General features: G+C 35.4%; 1 protein-coding gene across 1 annotated transcript; it reads left to right on the forward strand.

The window, feature by feature from the left end:
- Positions 1-21,382, forward strand: GTF2H2 (general transcription factor IIH subunit 2). The gene is made up of 16 exons (XM_068535465.1): positions 1-63; positions 2,697-2,784; positions 3,427-3,504; positions 3,828-3,864; positions 4,092-4,178; positions 5,211-5,261; positions 5,580-5,634; positions 9,269-9,374; positions 10,609-10,699; positions 10,866-10,953; positions 11,457-11,564; positions 13,126-13,189; positions 14,894-14,997; positions 15,568-15,670; positions 17,842-17,881; positions 19,707-21,382. The coding sequence occupies exons 2-16, from the start codon at positions 2,729-2,731 to the stop codon at positions 19,824-19,826; spliced, it is 1,188 nt and encodes a 395-aa protein (XP_068391566.1). The 5' UTR covers positions 1-63; positions 2,697-2,728; the 3' UTR covers positions 19,827-21,382.
- The last annotated feature ends 843 nt before the right edge of the window (positions 21,383-22,225 follow it).

A 22,225-nucleotide genomic window follows, 5' to 3' on the forward strand; every position in this document is an offset into this window, starting at 1 on the left:
TTCGGCGGCGCCGTCAGAGCAAATTGAGCAGAGCTTCCGGCAGAGCGGCCCTCAGCAGGACAGGTGAGGCCGTGGTAGCGGTTTGCCCGGAGCCGAGGCGGGGATTCGAGGCCTGGGAAGTGTGGCAGCGGGAGGGGCCTTCGCGGCTGGAAGCGGGGATTGCATGGCCCAGAACCGCCTCGTAGGGAATGAGGATGTGTGGGAGGGGGCGGAGGGCAACTTCCGTCTAGGGAGCTGCATAGAAGCATCTGGGGCAGCAGTCTGGAGAGTGGCTCTCCTGCCCTAAGGCAGGGCACGAGTTTGGGGACTTGTGGGTCTGGGTTCTAGCTCGTCACCAGCCTCCAGCTGTGTGGCCTCAATAGAGTTACCAGCCTCAGAGCCTTGAGTTCCACACCTGAAAAGCAGGACAATTATCACCCTTGCCTGTCGCACAGCGCTTGGCAGGGTTAGGTGTGAGGGAAAGCTTCATAAATTGCGATGTGTGGTGCAGATCTCATTTGTTTACAGGTAGCTCTCTGAGCTCATGTGAAGGAATCATACCACCAGGCTTCCCCAGGGGGAAGTGGCTTTCCTGGGGTTGGATTCCCAGCGATATTTGTAAGAAGATGGAATATTGGGCAGTCATAGGCAGTTGGAGATTTGACCTAAGAGTTTACCAAGTATATTTTCCTCCAGGCTGCATAAATCCCTTCTCTATTAAACTGCATGCATTGTAAACATCCAACTTCCCTTTGAACATCTGCAGTTGTGGGGATCTTAATACCTCTGTCGTATCCCTGCAATTTCCCATTGCAGACAGTTCGAATTAAGAAGTCCTTAATGCAGTCCTTAATGCAGTATGCAGTGAGTGAGGTGGTCCTGCTTGCATTTTCTGCTCATACAGTTCTCACTTTGTTTCTGAACTTTCAGAGAATTAAAAGTAATAAAATAAAATACAGTTTAAATATTGATGTGATGGATGGCAGTAGCCACGTCTTTAAGAATTTAAGCTTTTGATTTTTGACATTCATGATAAATACAAAAACACCTCCATGGAAGATCAAAATGTCCAATTTAGTCACTGTATGCTGTGTTACTACACTCATCATTAAACCTACAAGGCACCAACATGGTGTGTTGAAATAGCACTGATGTCAGAATTAAGGCACTTCTTGTTATTTCAGGACACTAAAGTGGATCACCTGATCTCCTGAAACAAATGAATCTCTTCCAGTGCCAGGGAGTGGCTTGTTAATTCACTGAGACACACAGAACTTTAGCAAATAATATCTGATTGTAGCAGGTGCCAGAGAAAGCGGTGATGCCATAAAAGCAGTCTTCAACTTGTCAATAGGTTTTAATTCCAGAAGTCCATTTATAAAAATCTATATATATTTAGATTTTTAAGTATATTTTTCTATAGGGAAAATGAAATAAATGAGGTTGAGGTCTTGGTTATTGTCCTCATCACAAAAATTAATCTTTGCCCCTGCCAATGATGGGATTTGTTTTGTCCTTAATGTCTTGGCACTTGGGATTCCTTTGATCTTTCATTTATGGTAGAAGGAAGTTGAAAGTGAGAATGTAGAATGGGGAGGGAGATTCCATTGGGGAGGTTGGAGGTGTGGATGTGACGGGGGTGTTTATTACTTGGTTATGGTTAATAGAGTCCTCCCAACACCAAATTTTTCCCTGATTATTATTATTATTTTTTTTCAGATCCTATGATCTTTTTTCTAAAATAACATGTGAAATCCAGAAAAAACAAAATGCAAATGTTTCAAATTTTTAACGTTGAAATAATTTTAGATTTACAGAAAAGTTGCAAAAAAAGAAAAAAGTACAGAGTTTCCATATAACCTCCCTCTTGAGACAGCCTGAGCTAACGTATAAAGTTCCTTTCCAAATGCTTACTAAAATTATTTAAATAATAATGAAATTATTAAATAAATAAAATTTAAAATAAATTAATTGAGCTCAAAATCAAGATGGGGTATCCCTGATTATTAAAGAAATACATGTTCATATTGAAAATATGAAAATACAGAAAAGAATAAAGAAGTAAAAAACCAATCATCCTTAATTGTAATATCCCATCAAAACCATTTGTCCTATTTATTGAATTACTAAATATTTCCTTTTTCTTTTAATAGTTGGGGTTATAGTGTAGGTTTAATATTGTATTTTTTAAAAAATTGTGAGCCATAAGCATTTATCATCTATGAATAATAGTAAGTTTCATTTAAAAACTTGATTATGAGAAAATTCACACAAACACAAAGGGGGAAAGATAGTACAGTGAATCACCATGTATTCATCACTCACCTATAATAAGCAGCAGCTGTGGCTCATGTTTCATGTATACCTGTACCCACTTCCCATAATTCTATGGTTCTGTCCTATGACACATCTTTAATACATTTTTGTTTTTTTTTAAATTGTAAAGAGATGCTTATTTCTGGTGGTGCCAAATTTGTGCATAATTATTCATATTCGTTCTTGGGGATGGGAAAAGAGTTCCATGAGGATTTGAAAGTATTTTTCATTCAGCTACAATTATTGAATAAATTGCAAAGAATAAGATGATTTTGCATTCTGAGTTTTTTTTTTTTACTTTGTATGTTTACTTCCCTCTCTTTACTTTTCAAGTTTAATTGTATGCATTTGGTGACAAACATCTTTAATCAATTCACAATCTAATGATTTTTTTTTTACAGAATATTGAATAATACAATACAGTAAGAAAAAAATGGATGAAGAGCCTGAAAGAACTAAGCGATGGGAAGGAGGCTATGAAAGAACATGGTAAGTAGGGCATTATTACTTTCCCTTCCCTTTTAGACGTTGTTTTGGGTTTTGTTTTTTTGGTTTTGTTTTTACAACTTTATTGAAGTATATTTTACACATGTTAACATTCACCTGTTTCTTATGTATAATTCAATGATTTTTAGAAAATTTACTGGATTGTGCAATCATCAACATAAATCAGTTTTAGAACATTTTTACCACCCCAGTAATATCCCTCATGTCCATTTACAATTAATTCCATTCCCACCTCCAGTCCTAGGCAACTACTGTGTGCTTTCTGTTTCTCTAGATTTGCCCTTTCTGGACATTTCATGTAAATGTAATCATATAATATGTGGTCAGTTGTGTCTGACTTCTTTAACTGAACATACTGTTTTCAAGTTCATCCATGTTGTTGCATGTATCAGTAGTTCATTCCTTTTTATTGCTGAATAGTATTCTGTTAATATGTTTATGCCATGTTTTTATTCATCCTTTCACCATTTGATGGACATTTAGATTGTTTATAATTTTTGGCTGTTATGAATAATGCAGCTGTGAACATTCAGGTGCCAATCTTTGTGTGGACGTATGTTTTCATTTCTCTTGGGTTAATAAAATTTTAGCTTATCTTTTCAAACAAGTAATTATTGCTTACAGGGAGATTCTTAAAGAAGATGAATCAGGATCACTTAAAGCTACAATAGAAGACATTCTCTTCAAAGCAAAGAGAAAAAGGTAGGTAAACTTTGTGTGTGTTACAAAAGGTAAAATATATTCCTTTAAGCGTTTCTGTCCACTTACGGCCACTCCTTGGTACTTCATTTGAGCTGTGTTTCAGGGAAACTGACTTGTAGCCTTCTAAATAGGGGGAAGGAGCCTGCAACCTAGTGCCTCAGTAGGGAAATTGATCTTCAGGGACTGTCCAAAATGCCCATAATTATATGCATCCATAAGTTAATAATTTATTTCACTAAAAAAATGCAGGTTAGTTGAAAAGTTGTAATGATTTTTCAGGTAGTAGATGGTATTCCATTAAAATGTTTGCATGATTTTAACAGGGTATTTGAGCACCATGGACAAGTTCGACTTGGAATGGTATGTTATTCTTTTTTCCTTTTCTGGTACAGGACTAGTTTGAGTTAGAGAAACATTCTGGCTTAATAGAATAAACAACAGTAAAACAAACTTTTTAAAGGAATATATTAAAAATATATGTGTAGAATATGTGAATACTAAATGACATTTTTACTTCTTGATCAAAAATGTATTTGAAAATTGTTCTTATTTGTGTGTTTTGTTTTTGGGTTTTTTTTTTTTGGTAGATGCGCCATCTTTATGTGGTAGTAGATGGATCAAGAACAATGGAAGACCAGGATTTAAAGCCAAATAGACTGACATGTACTTTAAAGGTATACTAAAATTATTCTAATTTGTACTACATGTGAGGAAGGATGCTGAATTCTATAAAAGAAACGGTTTTAAAGGAAGCAATCTTTTTTTTTTTTTTTTGAGCTAATACAAACTATAGCTAAGTAGAAGTGCTACCGGATCATTTACGGAAATGGTATACCAAAATAGCTAATTATTTATGCCCTTAATTCCACTCCATATTAGGATCTTGCTTTGTCAGTTATCCCTTTTCTTTATTGAATCTTCATTCTCCTTTGACTTACTTGAATCAATCTCCTCAGCTTGTAAACACATTCAGATTATTCCTAATTTATTAAAACCCATCCTCAATTTTGCTTATTCTCCTGTTTGTCTTTATTGGATCTTTTCCTTGTTTAGATTGTTTCTGTCTCATATGTCCAAATGGTTCCATCTTTTAAGGCCTAGCTCAAACCTATCTCATCACTTACCATTTCAAATTCAGGTTTATTTAATATTTTAATTTTTATTTATTTAATATTTCAAAATTTATTATTTTTATTTATTTAATATTTTTACTTCTGAGCATTTTTTGAAAATCTATAAACTTAAAAATCATTAGAAACAATGCTTGATAAGTAGATTTCACAGGGACTTCCCTGGTGGTGCAGTGGTTAAGAATCTGCCTGCCAACGCAGGGGACACGGGTTCAGTCCCTGGTCCAGGAAGATCCCACATGCTGTGGAGCAACGAAACCTGTGCGCCACAACTACTGAAGCCACGCTCTAGAGCCTGCGAGCCACAACTACTGAAGCCCGCGTGCTATAACTACTGAAGCCCACATGCCTAGAGCCTGTGCTCTGCAACAAGAGAAGCCACCGCAATGAGAAGCCTGTGCACCGCAACGAAGAATAGCCCCTGCTCGCCGCAACTAGAGAAAGCCCACATGCAGCAATGAAGACCCAACGCAGCCAAAAACAAATAATTAAAAAAAAAAAGATTGCACAAAACCTGTTTTCTGTGGTTGTTGTTTTGCCCTTATCTAGTATTTCCTTTTTGTTTTCTTTAAACAGTTGTTGGAATACTTCGTAGAGGAATATTTTGATCAAAATCCTATTAGTCAGGTATGTGGATAAGTGATATAATTCAGAATTAGCATCCTGATATTATTGCCAAATGTAATTTATTTTTTTAAAACATTGTACATATATTCTATTGGTGATTAAGTGATTCAGATCGTGTACAAGTTTCTGGGACACTTAGCAATGAAAAGCAAGATAACTCTAGAAGTTAATGTACAGTGAACACATAGCTCAGTTTATATCAGAAGTTTCTCATGTTACTTATTCCTTTTGTAATTAGTCATTTATTTTAGTTACGTACATTCTTACCAAGAAGAAATAATTTGTTAAATTAATAATCTTTTTTTTTTTTATTTTGAGATTGGAATAATTGTAACAAAGAGTAAAAGAGCTGAAAAACTGACTGAACTCTCAGGTATGCATAAAATTACCTTTATAACACTCAAGGACTTGGCTTTATTTACCCAACCTTGTAACTCTGTTTGTAAGGTTGCCTAATAAGTAAAATGAAGCCTTTCTGCAGGCTTTTTAGGTAAAACACTTAAAAAACCCTCTATTAAACTCTTGGTCTCTAAAATGACCTGTTTTTTTGTTTTGTTTTGTTTTGCCGCCCACACACGGCATGAGGGATCTTAGTTCCCCAGCCAGGGATCAAACCCATGTCCCCTGCAATGGAAGCGCGGAGTCTTAACCACTGGACTGCCAGGGAAGTCCCTAAAATGACCTGTTTTAAATTGAGTTCTGTTTTTTCATTTGTTTTTTTTTTAAATTGAGTTCTGCGCAGTCGTGAATAGTATTATAATGAATGTAAATGTTTATTCTTACCCTGAAAGCATTAAGATAAAATTATTTTAACCATTCAGAAGATCCACTTAATCTTAAAATTAATTTTTTAAAGGTAAACCTCTAATTTAAAGAACAAAGAGTATAAAAATTGAATTGTAGTTGTTAATGATTAGATTTTCTGCTTGCATGACATGCCTAACTGAATTTTATTCTCTTAAGTGATAATAATGGCAGATTTTATTTGCTTTGGTATATGTGCTATTGCAAACTTACATCACTAATTCTATTTTATTTTCTGTAAAATACACTATCCCTTAAATGTGGTTCTCAACCTTTCATCCTCACCAATACACATAAAATTGACACACTTCCATCATTAGTAATTTTTCATTATGGCAGTAAGTAGTGAAGTGTATGTTAGCCTGGGGTCATCCAGGAAACTCAGTTGGAAGTAATCCAAAAAATCACAAACTAGCTTAAGGGCAAAGGGGAAATTACCGGCTCATGTTGAAAGGTGGGCTGACTTCACATATAGTTGTTTCTGTCTGGCTTCATTATCTGATAGGTTTTCTGAGAGGTGAAAAGATGTCTATTAATAGCCCAAGTCTACATGACCCTCCTAGTCCGTAGCCTCAGCACAGGTTCCAAAGAGGACTCTTATTGACCCTTATTATGATCTGCCCATCCATGAGCCGTCGAAGTGGCCAAGGGAATGAAGTATTTTGTTGGTAGGCCTGGCTTACATGTCTGTGTCTGGAGTAGGGTAGAAGCAGGGTAAGTTCCATTTGAACCACATAGTCTAAACTGGATTCTTACACAGTGAAGGAAGGATGGTTCCCCTAAGAAAAGGATGTAGGGCCGACCCTCTTGCGTGCCCCCTCCCCCAAGTTAATAGTAATATTCTATGGGTGCACAGAGATGAAAAATCCTCTGGTGATTCTTATAGGCCTCTTGAAAGTACCCTCTCTTCCTCTGAACAGAATCACTGCTATAAACCACACTGACAATAATGTAAGTATGCTTTTTTTCTGTACTCATAACACAGTAGGAGATAAAAAGTTGTTTTGTATGGTATGGTAGAAAGAAAAGTGGATAGAGAGCCAGAAGATTTTGAGTGCTGGTCCTGCCACTGGGTAGGCATATGTCTTTGGGCAAATCACTTAACTTATTAGATTTGTTTCTCAGTTATGAAATGAAGGAATTAGACTTAGGTACTTTTCATTTCTAAAATTTTATGATTCCAAGAATAAATACTTGCAGTATATAGCTGACCCTTGAACAACTTGAGGATTAGGAATGCTGACCCTCTGCACAGTTGAAAATCTGCATATAACTTTACAGTCGGTACTCTGTTTCCATGGTTCCACATCCGTGAGTTCAACCAACTGCATATCATGTAGTACTCTAGTACATACTTAGTGAAAAAAAATCTGCATATAAGTAGACCCACATAGCTCATACACTTATTGTTCAAGGGTCCACTGTATATTAACTATGGCAAATGGTTAATATTTTAAAACTTATTCAAATAAATAAGAACACCAAGAAGCTCCAACTAGATGTATGGGCAAAGAAGATAGACAGTTCATGCCAGAATAAAAAGAGGAATTAAATAACGATTAAAAAAGAAAGTTTAGCCAAACTAGTGTTAAAAAAAAAAAAAATCCTGCTCAACAACATTTTACATATTTTAAATGACCAAAATGAAGTTTCAAAAGCAATATATGGCTTGCTGAACCATGGAGAAACTGGTACTTATAATGCTGATAGTCTGGTTAATTTGTTTAACATTTTCTGGAAAAGAGCCATAAAAATGTTCCTTGGAGGACTTCCCTGGTGGTCCTGTGGTTAGGACTCCACACTTTCATTGCTGAGGGCACGGGTTCAATCCCTGGTCGGGGAACTAAGATCCCGCAAGCCGTGCAGCACGGCCAAGAGGGAAAAAAAAAAAAGGTATTAAAAAAAAATATTCCTTGGAGTATACTTAGGAAATGTTATAAAAGAAGAAAAAGCCTCACTCCACAAATATACTGTCTGCAATGGTATGTATTGGATTGGCCAAGAAGTTCGTTCGGGTTTTTCCGACGATGTTACAGAAAAACCTGAATGAACTCTGGCCAACCCACTATAATAGTGACAAATTGGAAGTAAATGTTCAGTGGTATGAAGGTAGTTTGCTATATGATAAACTCGATGTTTCATTGTTGTTAATTAATATGAAGACAATGTTGAAATAGGAGGAAATGTCTGAAGAATACCATATTTTACTGAATCTCAGATTCTGCCATTTGTAAGATACCTTTATTTTATGAGCCATCAAGAAGGAAACACTCTAGCAATTAACCTTTGATACAATGTCAAATGATACGTGAATTGTTCATACCAGCTTCTTGGTGGTTTGACATGCCTGTCAACTATTCTAAAGAATTTGGCGGTTTCTCTTCCATTCATTTGTATTGCTTAGCATGAGACAGACAGTCTTTTCAGATGTTATTTCAATAACAACGTAACACAGTTTTGTCTCTTTGTGGAAATCCTCTTTTTTGGGTCTTATAAAGTGCTTGTTTTTTACCCCTGAAGAAAAAAATGGAATTGCAGGCATTCTTCTATCAATGAGTTTTTGCTTCACCAATAACAAATTTACACCTCACTGTTCTGTTCCATGCCTTTCTACAGAAAAATATAACCGTCTGTATTAGCCTTTCTAAAAACACTTTAAATTACAGTTAAACTCAACATGAACAGCACAAACAATGCACGTGATACAGTTGAAGCAGCAACACATCAACAGCATTCATAGGTTCGCACATGAGCAGGCAGTGACAGCTGTGTCACAAACGCTGCCTGGCTGCCAGTGATTGTAAGACACATCGTGATTTCAGAGCTGTTAAAATGTGAACATATATTAGTATTAAAAATGATGAAATAGGAAATATTAAGAGTAAAAATTTACACAGTCTAGGTTAATATTATTAAAATGTGTGCTAATAGACAAAGAGATTATTTGTATTCTGTTTTTTCAGTATGAGTGAGACTTTATATAACAAAACATTTCTGATGAAAGTGCAACTTGCTGATAAGAACCTGCTATATAAAAAATAAATAAAATTCAAAAATTCAAAAAAAATGCAACTTGCTAAAAATGTAAATCAAAGGGATTCTGTTGTTTAACATCATAGATATATAAATTTGGGAGAAAGGTAAATTTCTATAATGTATATATAGATTTTTATTAAAAGTAGATTATTCCATTTCTATTTTAGGAAACCCAAGGAAACACATAATATCTTTGAAGAAAGCTGTAGATATGACTTGCCATGGAGAGCCATCTCTTTATAACTCCTTAAGCATGGCTATGCAGACTCTAAAGTTAGTATTTTACACTTATTGTTTATAATTTATTTCAAAGTTTTTTGAATGAGTTAAGTTGAAATGATATGTTAATATGTGTCTCCATAAACCCAGCTATAATGAAATCATTATTGAGAGAAATATGTAATGTCATTTATAATGTTTAGTATGGTGTTGGTAAGTAATTTTTATTTTACATTTTAGTTGCTGAGGTATATCCTTAATGGTTTTAGAGAAATATAATTAAAGCTGTAGTAATATTAGTACAAAAGAAATATGATAAAAAATATTTTATTGAAAATTGATTGTATGTGGAATTTAATGTGATATAATAACTGAGTTTGTTGTATGTTGTTTTTTATTAACTTACTTTGTAATACATCTATAAATTAATAGCACTTTTCTAGCAAGTTTAACTATGTGGAATATAGTTAAAGCCCCAAAGAAAGTATTCAGTATATTTAAAGCTTATATATTTTATCCCTGGATAGTCTGTCCTGACTCAGATTTTTATACCTTTATATGATATTTTTTTAGTTTTGAAGTAGATGAGAAGGAGGTTACACACATGGTGAAGGTAGGCACAATAGCAGCATCCACAAGTGAAAGCTGAGCCTAACAATGAAAATATAAGCGGGAAAGCTACAAATAATTGATAAAATTGCTCCAAAAAGCATAGAAATATCTATTTGGTATAGAGGAGAACAGTTCATCACATCTTAAAATCCCATAAACCGTCATTTAATTAAATGGTACACAAACATTACTGTTTATGAATATTATGACTGAATCAACATGAGGTTAAATTATAGTCTTTAAAAAAGAAGTATGTTACTATTTTCAAGCCACACATATGCACCTTAAAGTTGATTCCTATAGTATTGTCATACTTTCCAATGTACACTTTAGACTTTGTATGAAACAAATCTATCAGAATGTAAGCTTCATGATGTCAGGAACCTTGTTGGTCTCGTTTATCCCTTTATCCCCAGAACTTAAAAGAGTATTCAAGAAATATTTATTGAATGAATAAGTGAATCAATGAATTTTTTTTAAGTGTGTAGCTAATTTTAGAAAAATTGGCATTAAGGTTTTTAGAGTATACTCACAATTCATTCCTTTGTAATGTTGAAACAAATGGGGTTATTCTGTAGTCTAAGTGTGTAAACCATGTGTACTATTGTGTCTGAGTTAAGTTTTTTATTAGTGTAATTTGTTATACCTAATTGGAGTGGTTTTTATCTTTCTTTAGACACATGCCCGGACATACAAGTAGAGAAGTCCTAATCATCTTTAGCAGTCTCACAACCTGTGATCCATCTAATATCTATGATCTAATCAAGGTAGAACCAATAATTTCTTCATAATCAAAATCAAAGTTACAACTCTAAAGAGAATTCTATAGTGAATTTATTACTAGTTTTCAGAACATTCTATTTTTCAAACACATTAATTATTCAATTTTTTTTTCTTCCCTCAAAACTCTCCATTTTCTTGGATTTTACGAAGACCCTAAAGGCAGCTAAAATTAGAGTGTCTGTTATTGGATTGTCTGCAGAGGTTCGGGTTTGCACTGTGCTTGCTCGTGAAACTGGTGGTATATATCTAGAATCTTCAATATTTACTCATAATTACTATGTAAAGTAACAGTTTATTAATTAGGATGTTTTTATATGTTTTTTAAGCTGCTAAACTTAAATCAGTTCATGTTCTGAAGTCCAAAATATGGGTAGTTACATTAAATATATCACCGATTCTATAAGCTATCATCTCAGAATGCAAGGAATTTTCAGTAGTTATGTCAGTGTTCAGAGGAAGCATTAGAACTCTTGAAAAGCTGGAAATTTTACTATATTAAAACTTAGTGAAGAAGTTGTAACTTGGCTTTAATTAAATTATAATTACAGTTATTCCTAGAGAAGTCAATTAAGAGATGTTATTTAAATAAAGTTTTTGAAAAATGATAATTTAACTTAAGTATTTACTTTGAAAATGAACATTTTCAGATGGTAAAACTTTTACAGAATTATATAGAAATTACAGTTCATTCTTATGTCTGGAAAGCTGTTGTTTCTTCTCTTTTACTTCTCATCTTGTTAGGCACATACCATGTTATTTTAGATGAAAGCCATTACAAAGAATTGCTGACACATCATGTTAGTCCTCCGCCTGCCAGCTCAAGCTCTGAATGCTCACTTATTCGTATGGGTAAGTATTTATTTTGTGTTATTTAAGTAATTAATTAATTAATTTTTATTTTTAATTTTCTTTTCGGCCGCACCACTTGCAGGATCTTAAATAGTTCCCCAACCCGGGATCGAACCCGGGCCACTGCAGTGAAAGTGCCAAGTCCTAACCACTGGACTGCCAGGGAATTCCCTATTTTGTGTTATTTTAAAATAGACATTTTAAAAAATATATTTTGACTCAAGCTAGACTTTCTATCTCATTTGCACAAGTTATTTTAACGTTTAAGAATTTCTTGTATTTAACTTAAATGTTTTATAATTAGAGAAAATTATGCTGTTGAAGCAATTTTGGGAAATACAGAGAAGTAAAAAGAAAATTAAACTCACTTGTAGTCCTATCACTCAAGGAACACTACTGGTTTTTTTTTTTTAATTGTTAAGGTTAGAAAGGTATAAAGACACTGTGTTTATAGAGAAATTCTTGTATTAAGAAATCAAAAAAGCTATAAAATCTGTACTGTTTTATCAAAGCTGTGTAATACAATTATTATTTTATAGTAAACGTTTATTTGTAAATTGAAATTGAAAAAGCCCAACTTTTTTGTAATTTGTAATTGAAAAAGCCCAACTTTCAATACAAAAAGAGACTCCTTGTTTAATGTGCATTTTTAAACTGTCAGTGAGATGGAATGCTTTTCTGCCTTGTTTTTGGCCATTTATAGTACTGTTCAACCTCTCTTTCCTGTTTCCTCATCTCACGTGATATTAGTATCTATTTCATTGTGTGTTGCAAGGATTGAGTTAATACAGACCAAGTATTTAGAGTAATGCTTGATATAAATACTCAGTACATTTTAGATATTATGTTGGCTAATCTTTTCGATTTACTGATACATTTCCTTAGCCTATCTTAAAGTTATTTTTAAACTTATAATAATTCTCCAAATTGATTTATTAGAACCATTTAGGAATATCAACCCATTTTCAGTCACCTGATGCAAATGTTTTTTCAATTGGTCACTTTCCTTTACTTTTATTTATTTGTTTTGAAATGTAGATAGGTTTAAAATTTTTATATAGAATGAAATTACTCTTTTTTTATGGTTTCTGCTTTTCTTAGACTTGTTTTCAGAATTTAAAAATATATATGGAAAATAAACTACATGGGTTTGGACATTCCAAAATTTTTAACTAGAAGTATGTTCTTATATAAAATGAAAGTAGACTATATTATAGACTCCTCTGTTATATCAGAAAAGTATTTAAAAATTACACACATTTTCTTTTTAAAAAGCAGTGTGTGTTAAGTGTTGTTAAATTAGAAAATATGGATATGAACTTTAGAATCTGAGGCCATATGTATGGACAGATCTTTCCCCCATTTCCTCCACTATTAATTCTTTTTCAAACTGGGAATTACTGTCAGTTTGACCGTGCTATAATAAACATATCTAAAAGGCAGGAAAGAGAACTTTTGCACAACTTAGTGGGCTTTCTGGTAGGAACATTTTTAGGTTTCTATTACTAGAATTTTTCTGTTTCCTTGGGGAAAAAAAAGTAATACATTTTCTTCTGTGAAGGATTTCCTCAGCATACCATTGCTTCTCTGTCTGATCAAGATGCAAAACCCTCTTTCAGTATGGCGTAAGTAAAAACCTTGAAACTGTCCGTGATAATGTTTTTACATTGTTAAGTCCTTCCTGTAAGTTATAAATTTAAAAGATGGACTTGAAATGTAATGGCTTTTGTAGAAGATTACTTTCTATGTAGCTGTAAAAAGGAGGGAAAACTATATATACTCCTGTAATATTACTAAGTAAAACAGTAAGGTAGAGAAAAGTGTATAGCGTGCTACCAATCATCTAAGAAGAGGGTGGAGGTTTGAGTAGACACATTCTTGTTTATATTAATAATAAAAATAGGAATGAAACCAAAAAGTAAAAACTAAAAAAATGTTTACTAACGCAATGTGTGGAGAAAGGCAAAGAGATAGATCCTAGACTTTTCTGCATATAACTTGTTTTAACTTTGGAGCCTTACATTTTACATAATTATAAAACAAAAGTAAATTTAAGAAAGTAATTCTTAAAACTCATAAATAAGAAATAAGACTACTGTCTTTAGCTATAAAAGTGTAATAGGGACTAGATTTACACTTCTGTCTCCTTGCAGAAAACCAAACAAAATATACAAAACTGTGGTTTTCGTACATTGGACAACAGGCAGTGCAGATAATGATCCCTGCAAGACGGGAAACAAATGAGGTGGGCCCTCTGATTGCAGCTTACTGCCTAGAGAGAATTTCCAGGCTGCTGTGCAGGGAGGGAAGACCCACACAGAGCCAGGAGGTTTTGCTCCGTTCAGAAACAAAGTTCAGAGTTTGCGGGGGTGGGGTGGAAGCGACTACCATTTTGCAGGGCAGAGTACTCAAGAGTAAAGAGCTGCACAGAGAGCTCTGGAGAGCTTCAGAGGCCTCCCCACTGAGTCATTAGCTGAGTGTTGATATGTACATTCCTGTCCGGAAACTCCTGGAGGCCAGGGAAAGAAGAGCTGGAGAGGAGCAGCAGAACAATCCCTAGAGCTCACATGGGGCAGGGAGTAGTTCATGTTCCCACCAGTCAGTGTGGAAAGGCCTCTTAACACCACAGGCATTGAATAGTGTCCACAGTCATGAAACCAAATTAACTCTAGACTAGCAGCTGTTCTGGACAGCCTAACAAACTTAAAAGCAAGTCTTGGCATCAAACTATTTCACAGTTACTTAAGTATATTCCAGAAAAAGCCACAGTGTATTTAAGGCAATGCAAACAAAAATCCAGCACCCAAAACAGAGCAAAATTCACAATATCTGGCAACCAATCAAAAATTACCAGTCATGCAAAGAAGTAGGAAAGTATGACCCATAACAAGGAGAAAAATCATAGAATGGAAACATATCCAGAAATAACACAGTTGATAGAAGTAGTAGGTTTGGTGTTAAAATAATTATTATAAATATACTCCATATGCTCAGGAAAGTTGAGGAGTACATGAGTATCATAGGAGAGATGGAAGATAGAAAAAAGACCCCAGTCAAATTTCTAGAGATGAAGAATACAGTGTTTTAGATGAAAAATAAGCTGGACTAGGATTAACAGCAGATTAGTTACTGAAGAAGAGGAGATGAGTGAATTCAAAGACATTAATGGAAACTATTCAAAACAAAATGCAGAGAGGAAAAAAAAGACAAAAATGAACAGCGTAAGTGAGCAGTGAAACAACTTGAAGGTTTTAAAATCAAAGTGGCTTTTGCTCTAACTGCTCACATCTTTATATATCACTTTTTAAAAAGTAATGTTCCCCCCACAGGCATCTGGATAGCAACACTGAGCCAGGACTTACATTAGGAGGTTATTTCTGCCCACAGTGTCGGGCAAAGTACTGTGAGCTTCCTGTTGAATGTAAAATCTGTGGTAAGAAACCAACTGTTCATTATCCAGTAAATTAATCTTGAATAACTTCTTACCTATATTGCTATTAAAATAAATATAAATATTAAGCTCTGCCTATGTTTCTGGATTTAATCTGTGAAAAAAGACATAGATTACTTTTTTTCATTGTGTGCCTAGTATTCCATTTTTAAAAATAAACATGGCATTCTAAAAGAGTTTCCTAATTCTCTTTCTGAAAAGAATTATGTTCTTTATAGGCAGTGCAGTAGATCTAGTAGACGTTTTTGCAGCTCTTCATAAAATAAATATATATATAAGGAGAATGAGAAGTTAAAGTAACAGAATTGTAGAATTTTATTTAATTTATAAGTAAGGAAATATGCCAAGAGAGGTCACATACTTAGTGACAGAACTAAGACTCCATCCTGGAGTCTCCTTTTATGGCCACAGGTAAACTCAAGAAATGAATGCCTGTAATCCTAAAAAAAAAGAACTTGAAAATATTTAGCCTAAGTTATATCATTTGACATTTCAGCCATCATCTTTATGAGGTTTGGGTTATTAAATATGTCTTTCTGCTTTATGTGTTAGGTCTTACTCTGGTGTCTGCTCCCCACTTGGCACGGTCTTACCATCACTTATTTCCTTTGGATGCTTTTCAAGATATTCCCCTGGAAGAACATAATGGAGAAAGGTACATGAGTTTTGATTAATTTGTATCTGTTACAAGTGGTAATGTTTGAATATATTGTTACTACATTAAAAAAGAGTCATATTCACTTGGTCAAGATTACTGCTAATATAGAAAATGAGATGTAGAATGCCTTGTTTATGACTGAAATGATTCATTAAACAGATCTGGATCTCCAGAGATCTATTAATTTCCCTAAACCCATCTATGTGTAGTAAGAGTGGTGGTATGTTGGTAAATCAGCTCTCCAAAAAAGATAAAAAAAAGCCCCGATTTGTAGCATTTGCTGATTTCCATGGTGTAAAACTGGAAGATTTATCCAGAAGGCCTAATATCAAAATAATATAACAAATAAAGAAAAGATCAAATGAAGAGTATGAAAGAAATATTCAAGGATATTTTCTACTATCGAAGGAAAGAACTTTCTAGATTGAAAGGGACTGTCAAGTGCCTGACATATTGAAGGCACACCTGCACTAAAGTGTATCATTGTGAAATTTCAGAATACACAGCAAAATACTAACCCTAAACATTTCTGGAGAGGGAGAATTGGGTCACATGACCTGGAATTAAAATTGTTTGGCTTCTCGTGAGCAACACTGGATGCTGACAGGGAGCAGTTTCCTTCAAAATTTGGAATGAGAATTATTACCAACCCGAATTATATACCTAACCAAGGTATTTAAGTGTAGGTAGAATAGGGACTTCCCTGGCAGTCCAGTGGTTAAGACTCCGTGCTTCCAATGCAGGGGGTGTGGGTTCGACCTCTGGTCGGGGAACTAAGTTCCTACGTGCCGCGCAGCGCAGCCAAAAAAAAAAATGTAGGTAGAATAAAGATATTTTCAGACTTGTAAGGTCTCAAGAGACTTTCTTAGGAAACTGTGGAAGAGATGATTCAAAAGAACTGAGAAAGAGAATGAATGAAAGAGAATAGGAATATTTACCTAATTCAAAAGTGGCTAAAGAAAGCTGTAGGATGACGTCCTAGAATGACACTTGTATGTCAGATATGGAGAACAGTCAGTCCTGTTTGGAGAAAGTCAGAATGCTCCAGGAGAGATGTCACCAGAGGATGGAAACTATAGAATTCCTGATGTAGCTGAACATAACAAGAGGATATTCAGACTTCTCAGGGATCGGTTGGGGCTGAGTTAGTGGTAATTAGAAAACTTAAGCTTATCTATAACAATACAGTTATTAACTCCAGGAAAAAGTGTTTTACAGAGAGGAAAATTTGTATGGCATGGCTCAGCTGAATATGTCTATATAGTCATAATAAACTAAACATTTAATATTGTTCTATCCAAAATGACTTAACAAATGTCAATCTCAATTCTTTCTATGTAGTTGTGTGTACCCATGCTATTGGTTCAAGATAGTTGAAAGAGAATTAAAATCTCATCTTCTATAGTGGGAGGATCATAGCCAAAGGCCTATGAAAAAAACCAAGAGGTAGCACTATGAGCATTTGCTCTGGAAATGAAGTGGGGGTGGGTAGGGACAGAACTGCTCTGTTTTGTAATAAATTTTGAGAACTTTTAATTCTTTAAACCATTCCTTGAAAATTAAGCCCTTAGGCATCCATTTTTATGATAAATTAACTTCTATCCATCTAGACTTGTACCAGCTGTCTGCTGTCTTTGGGAAAGTTGAAAAATAATCATGCAAATCATTTTCTGTAGGTCTTAATTCCCTTGCAGAATACCAGTTGAGAAATCATATTCATATTTAACCTTGACGAAAATAAAATAAAATCTGTTTAAGGAAGATTTTAAGCTGTCAGATGACCTTGGGATTTACTGTGGAATTTTCTTAAATTACTGGTATTCTTAATTCTTTCTCCTAAAAATCATATGTAAAGATAATTACAGTTGACCCTTGAACAACACGGATCCACATACTTGTAGATTTTTTCCATAAATACATACTACAGTACATGATCTACAGTTGGTTGACTCCTCGGATGTGGAACTGCTGATATGGAGGGTCAGAGAGCCAGAGGGCCAACTGTAAAGTTATACTCAGATTTTTGACCTTGGGCATTGGTACCCCTAGCCTGCGTGTTGTTCAGGGGTCAACTGTACTTAGTAATAAGAGAATTCTTGTTGAAATTTTCCTGAGCTATTTTAATGAGTGAGTCCTTAATGAAATGATTCTTAAACTTTCTTTTTCAGATTTTGTTATGCCTGTCAGGGGGAACTGAAAGACCAACATGTAAGTTCATGTGCTTTGTAAATATTAAGTATTGTACAATAAATATTGAGGAAATAGTATTATAAGTTTTCAATAGATTGTTGAAGACCAGACTCATATCGGGTTATTCCTCAAAGTATAACAGTAGGTAGAGATAAAATGGGAGCTGTTACAAACAGTTGTTTTGTAATTCTGCATTCTTATTTTGCTATAAAGATATTTTAGTACTTTGTCTTCAGTTTGCAAGCTAAACTGAAATACTGAAATATTAGTTTGGAAATACTAAAAGTTTTTTTCTCCGTGATATACTTTAGGCACTCATAACTCATTTTGAAGTTATCATTTAAGGTGACCACAGACCAAAGATTATCCCCCCATTGTGCCACTGAGAAAATATTTTTTAAAATTTTGATGGGGCCAATTTGAACATATAAACTTATATAAAGTTGCAAATAAGATAGATCACTGTCTAGTTTTAATTTTTTGTTAATTTAGTTATATGTCCATATTTAAAACTATACTTTATAAACTATATAAAATATTAGTTGAAAGGATGGCTTGTTTTATTCTACTCTCACATTTCATAAAACAGTTGTATCGGAGTTTCCTGGTGGTCTAGTGGTTAGGATTCGGTGCTTTCACTGCCGTGGCCCAGGTTCAATCCCTGGTTGGGGAACTGAGATCCCACAAGCCTTGAGGCATGGCCAAAAAAACCCCCAAAAAACCCAAATATATATATAAAAAACCAAATAAAAAAAACAATTTTATTAAGTTTTACATGCCTCTTTGACATCAGTAGCTGCATCCTCACTAGAACCACTTTTTGACTCATTTGAAAGTTTTTAAGAAGACACCATCTTTTTTTTTATAAATTTATCTTATTTTTATTTATTTTTGGCTGCACTGGGTCTTTGCTGCTGCACGCGGGCTTTCTCTAGTTGTGGCGAGCGGGGGCTGTTCTTTGTTGCAGTGCGAGGGCTTCTCATTGCACTGCCTTCTCTTGTTGCAGAGCATGGGCTCTAGGCATGTGGGCTTCAGTAGTTGTGGTGCACGGGCTCAGTAGTTGTGGCTCGCGGGCTCTAGAGCGCAGGCTCAGTGGTTGTGGCACATGGGCTTAGTTGCTCCGCGGCATGTGGGATCTTCCCTGACCAGGGCTCGAACCCTTGTCCCCTGCATTGGCAGGCGGATTCTTAACCATTGTGCCACCAGGGAAGTCCCCAAGGGACTTTAAGGACTCAAAAACGAAGTTATTCCCTCATTTCTTTTTTTTTCCTTTTATAAATTTATTTATTTTATTTATTTATTTTTGGCTGCATTGGGTCTTTGTTGCTGTGCGCAGGCTTTCTCTAGTTGCAGTGAGCAGGAGCTACTCTTCGTTGTGGTGCACGGGCTTCTCATTGCGGTGTCTTCTCTTGTTGCAGAGCACGGGCTCTAGGCACGCGGGATTCAGTAGTTGTGGCACGTGGGCTCAGTAGTTGTGTCTCGTGGGCTCCAGAGCTCAGGCTCAGTAGCTGTGGCACACGGGCTTAGTTGCTCCGTGACACATGGGGTCAGTCTTCCCAGACCAGGGCTTGAACCCATGTCCCCTGCATTGGCAGGCAGATTCTTAACCACTGCACCACCAGGGAAGCCCCCTCCCTCATTTCTAAGGAATAATTTTTTGGAAAAAATTAATTGCCTTCGATTTGAGAATATATAGTACATTGGAACTAATAAAGTTGGTAGGTGAGTAGGGAAAAAGTGATAGAGATATAAAAGAGCAAAGCAACTTGAATGTCTTCTAACTATGCTGTACTTAACTTTTGGAAACTACTTTTTAAATTTAGTTTTCTTCTTTTCACTGCAGGTCTATGTTTGCACTGTGTGCCAAAATGTTTTTTGTGTGGACTGTGATATTTTTGTTCATGACTCTCTCCATTGTTGTCCTGGCTGTATTCATAAGATTCCAGCTCCTTCAGCTATTTGATTCCAGCATATAATACACATTGAATGTGTTAAAAAGACATTTGCGACTGTAAATAAAATGATTCTTTAGAAGAAACTCCAGTGAAGAACAGTTCGAAAGGAAAGTCTGATCTAAGAAACCTATTACTTTAAAGCTTCCTCTAATGATTGGTAATGATTGGTAAAGTATTTACTTAATGATGTATATCTAATACCGCCATTTTGGTGGTTTGTTATCTGAGACTGGCTTACCTTTTATAGTTCAGGTTAATGAACTATCCTTGTTAGCCTCACTCAGGTTCATACCCAGGGACTGTTTAACTTAATCCCCCTCAACTTTCCTACCCTGGGTCATCAGAAAAATGTAGGTGAGAATGTATGATGAGGTCCATGTTTCAGGTTCAATGAAGATGTACTGTTATAGGCAGGACTCTTTCTAGGGTATACCCTTCTGAGAGTGAATCAGGTTTCCATAGCAAAGGTATGTTTATTTTAAATCTACGAACTTTAGTCACTCTAAATTGAGTTTCACTATGATATTCATGATTTTATAAATAACAATTCTTAGTGAAGAATGTTATCAGTAAAGACAATGTAATCCCACCCTGGAGAGTCTATTCAATAAATCTTGGAGGAAGCCCAGGAATATGCATTATTTTCAGTTTTTTATATATATATATTTTCTTTTTCAGATTCTTTTCCCTTATAGGTTATTAGAAAGAATATGTATTTTTAGCAGCACGTGTGCACACACACACTAAGACATAATTTGACCAAAGTACAGATCTTTCTCCCAAGAGTCATACTCTCTGCGCCTAGACCCAAATGGTTCTTTACAAGTAAACAGACTTCGGCTCTAGGTAACCAAATTAACTGCTGTCTTCCTTCCTTTTGCTCTGTCCACAAGAGGTATCAGTGGCTTGAAGGAGATGCCTTTAACATAATCAGAATATTTTATCTCCCCCGACTTGAATTAAAAGAAAGGCCATGAGTAGGCACCTCTTGAAAAGTTACTTAGAAATATATTAGACACACACTCACACTACTGTATATAAAAGGGACATTGAGTGCCTTTTTGGGGGATGCTTTATCTCTTTCTACAATTTTGGGTTTTATTTGTATACTTGATAAGGTTAAGGTGAATATTTTAGTTAGATGTAAGGAGGAGTTTCCAGTCTCAAAATTATAGAGAGGGCTTCCCTGGTGGTGCAGTAGTTAAGAATCTGCCTGCCAATGCAGGGGACACAGGTTTGAGCCCTGGTCCGGGAAGATCCCACATGCCACGGAGCAACTAAGCCCATGAGCCACAGCTACTGAGCCTGCGCTCTAGAGCCCACGAGCCACAACTGCTGAGGCCACGTGCTGCAACTACTGAAGCGTGCACGCCTAGGGCCTGTGCTCTGCAACAAGAGAAGCCACCACAACGAGAAGCCCGCACACCGCAACAAAGAGTAGCCCCCCGCTCGCCGTAACTAGAGAAAGCCTGCGCACAGCAACGAAGACCCAACGAAGCCAAAAATAAATAAATTAATTAATTTTAAAAAAATTATTGAGAAAATCCTGGTTTGTTTAAGATTATAGAAATAAAAATGGTGATCTAATAATACTGTTAGTTCTGGCCTTAGTTTCCCTCATGGAACTCCACAGTATACTACAATAATGAAGGAAACTTTTTAACATTAGGAATCTTTCTGAATAGTAGGTCTTTCTGAGTTCTGTTTGATTAGAAAACTCCTTAAAGCTTAAAATTCATTATGAAAATTAGATTTATTTTAAATACTTTTGAATGTATACATTTCACTTCATATTCTTTTTTATTTTCCTGAAAGTCATTTTCTTTTAACTGAAGCATTTAGTCCATTTATATTTAATGTGCCTACTGATACATTTTGGTTTAAATCTATCATCTTACTTTGTGCTATTTGTTTCAACTACTCCATCTTCATTTTTCTCTTCTTTCTTGCCTTTTTTTGTTTTTTAAAATTTATTTTATTTATTTTGGGCTGCGTTGGGTCTTTGTTGTTGCGCGTGGGCTTTCTCTAGTTGCGGTGAGTGGGGGCTAATCTTCATTGCGGTGCGCAGGCTTCTCATTGCGGTGGCTTCTCTTGTTGTGGAGCACGGGCTCTAGGCGCATGGAATTCAGTAGTTGTGGCACGCGGGCTGTAGAGTGCAGGCTTAGTAGTTGTGGCGCACGGGCTTAGTTGCTCCGTGGCATGTGGAATCTTCCTGGCAGGGATCAAACCTGTGTCCCCTGCATTGGCAGGCAGATTCTTAACCACTGCGCCACCAGGGAAGTCCCTCTTGCCTTTTTTTGGATTGCTTGTTTCCCACCATTCTTTGTTTTCTTAAACTAGTTTGGAAATTGTATACTCTATTTTTATTCTTTTAGAGGTTATCTAGAAATTACAGTACACATAATTC

This window comes from Eschrichtius robustus, chromosome 2, assembly GCF_028021215.1.
Source record: "Eschrichtius robustus isolate mEscRob2 chromosome 2, mEscRob2.pri, whole genome shotgun sequence".
In the NCBI taxonomy this organism is placed as follows: domain Eukaryota; kingdom Metazoa; phylum Chordata; class Mammalia; order Artiodactyla; family Eschrichtiidae; genus Eschrichtius; species Eschrichtius robustus.

Coding starts and splice junctions, on each gene's coding strand:
- GTF2H2 (XM_068535465.1), top strand. CDS start 2,729: ATGGATGAAGAGCCTGAAAGAACTAAGCGATGGGAAGGAGGCTATGAA. Junction 3,865..4,091: donor GACAAGTTCGACTTGGAATG/GTATGTTATTCT, acceptor TTTTTTTGGTAG/ATGCGCCATCTTTATGTGGT. Junction 4,179..5,210: donor GACTGACATGTACTTTAAAG/GTATACTAAAAT, acceptor TTCTTTAAACAG/TTGTTGGAATACTTCGTAGA.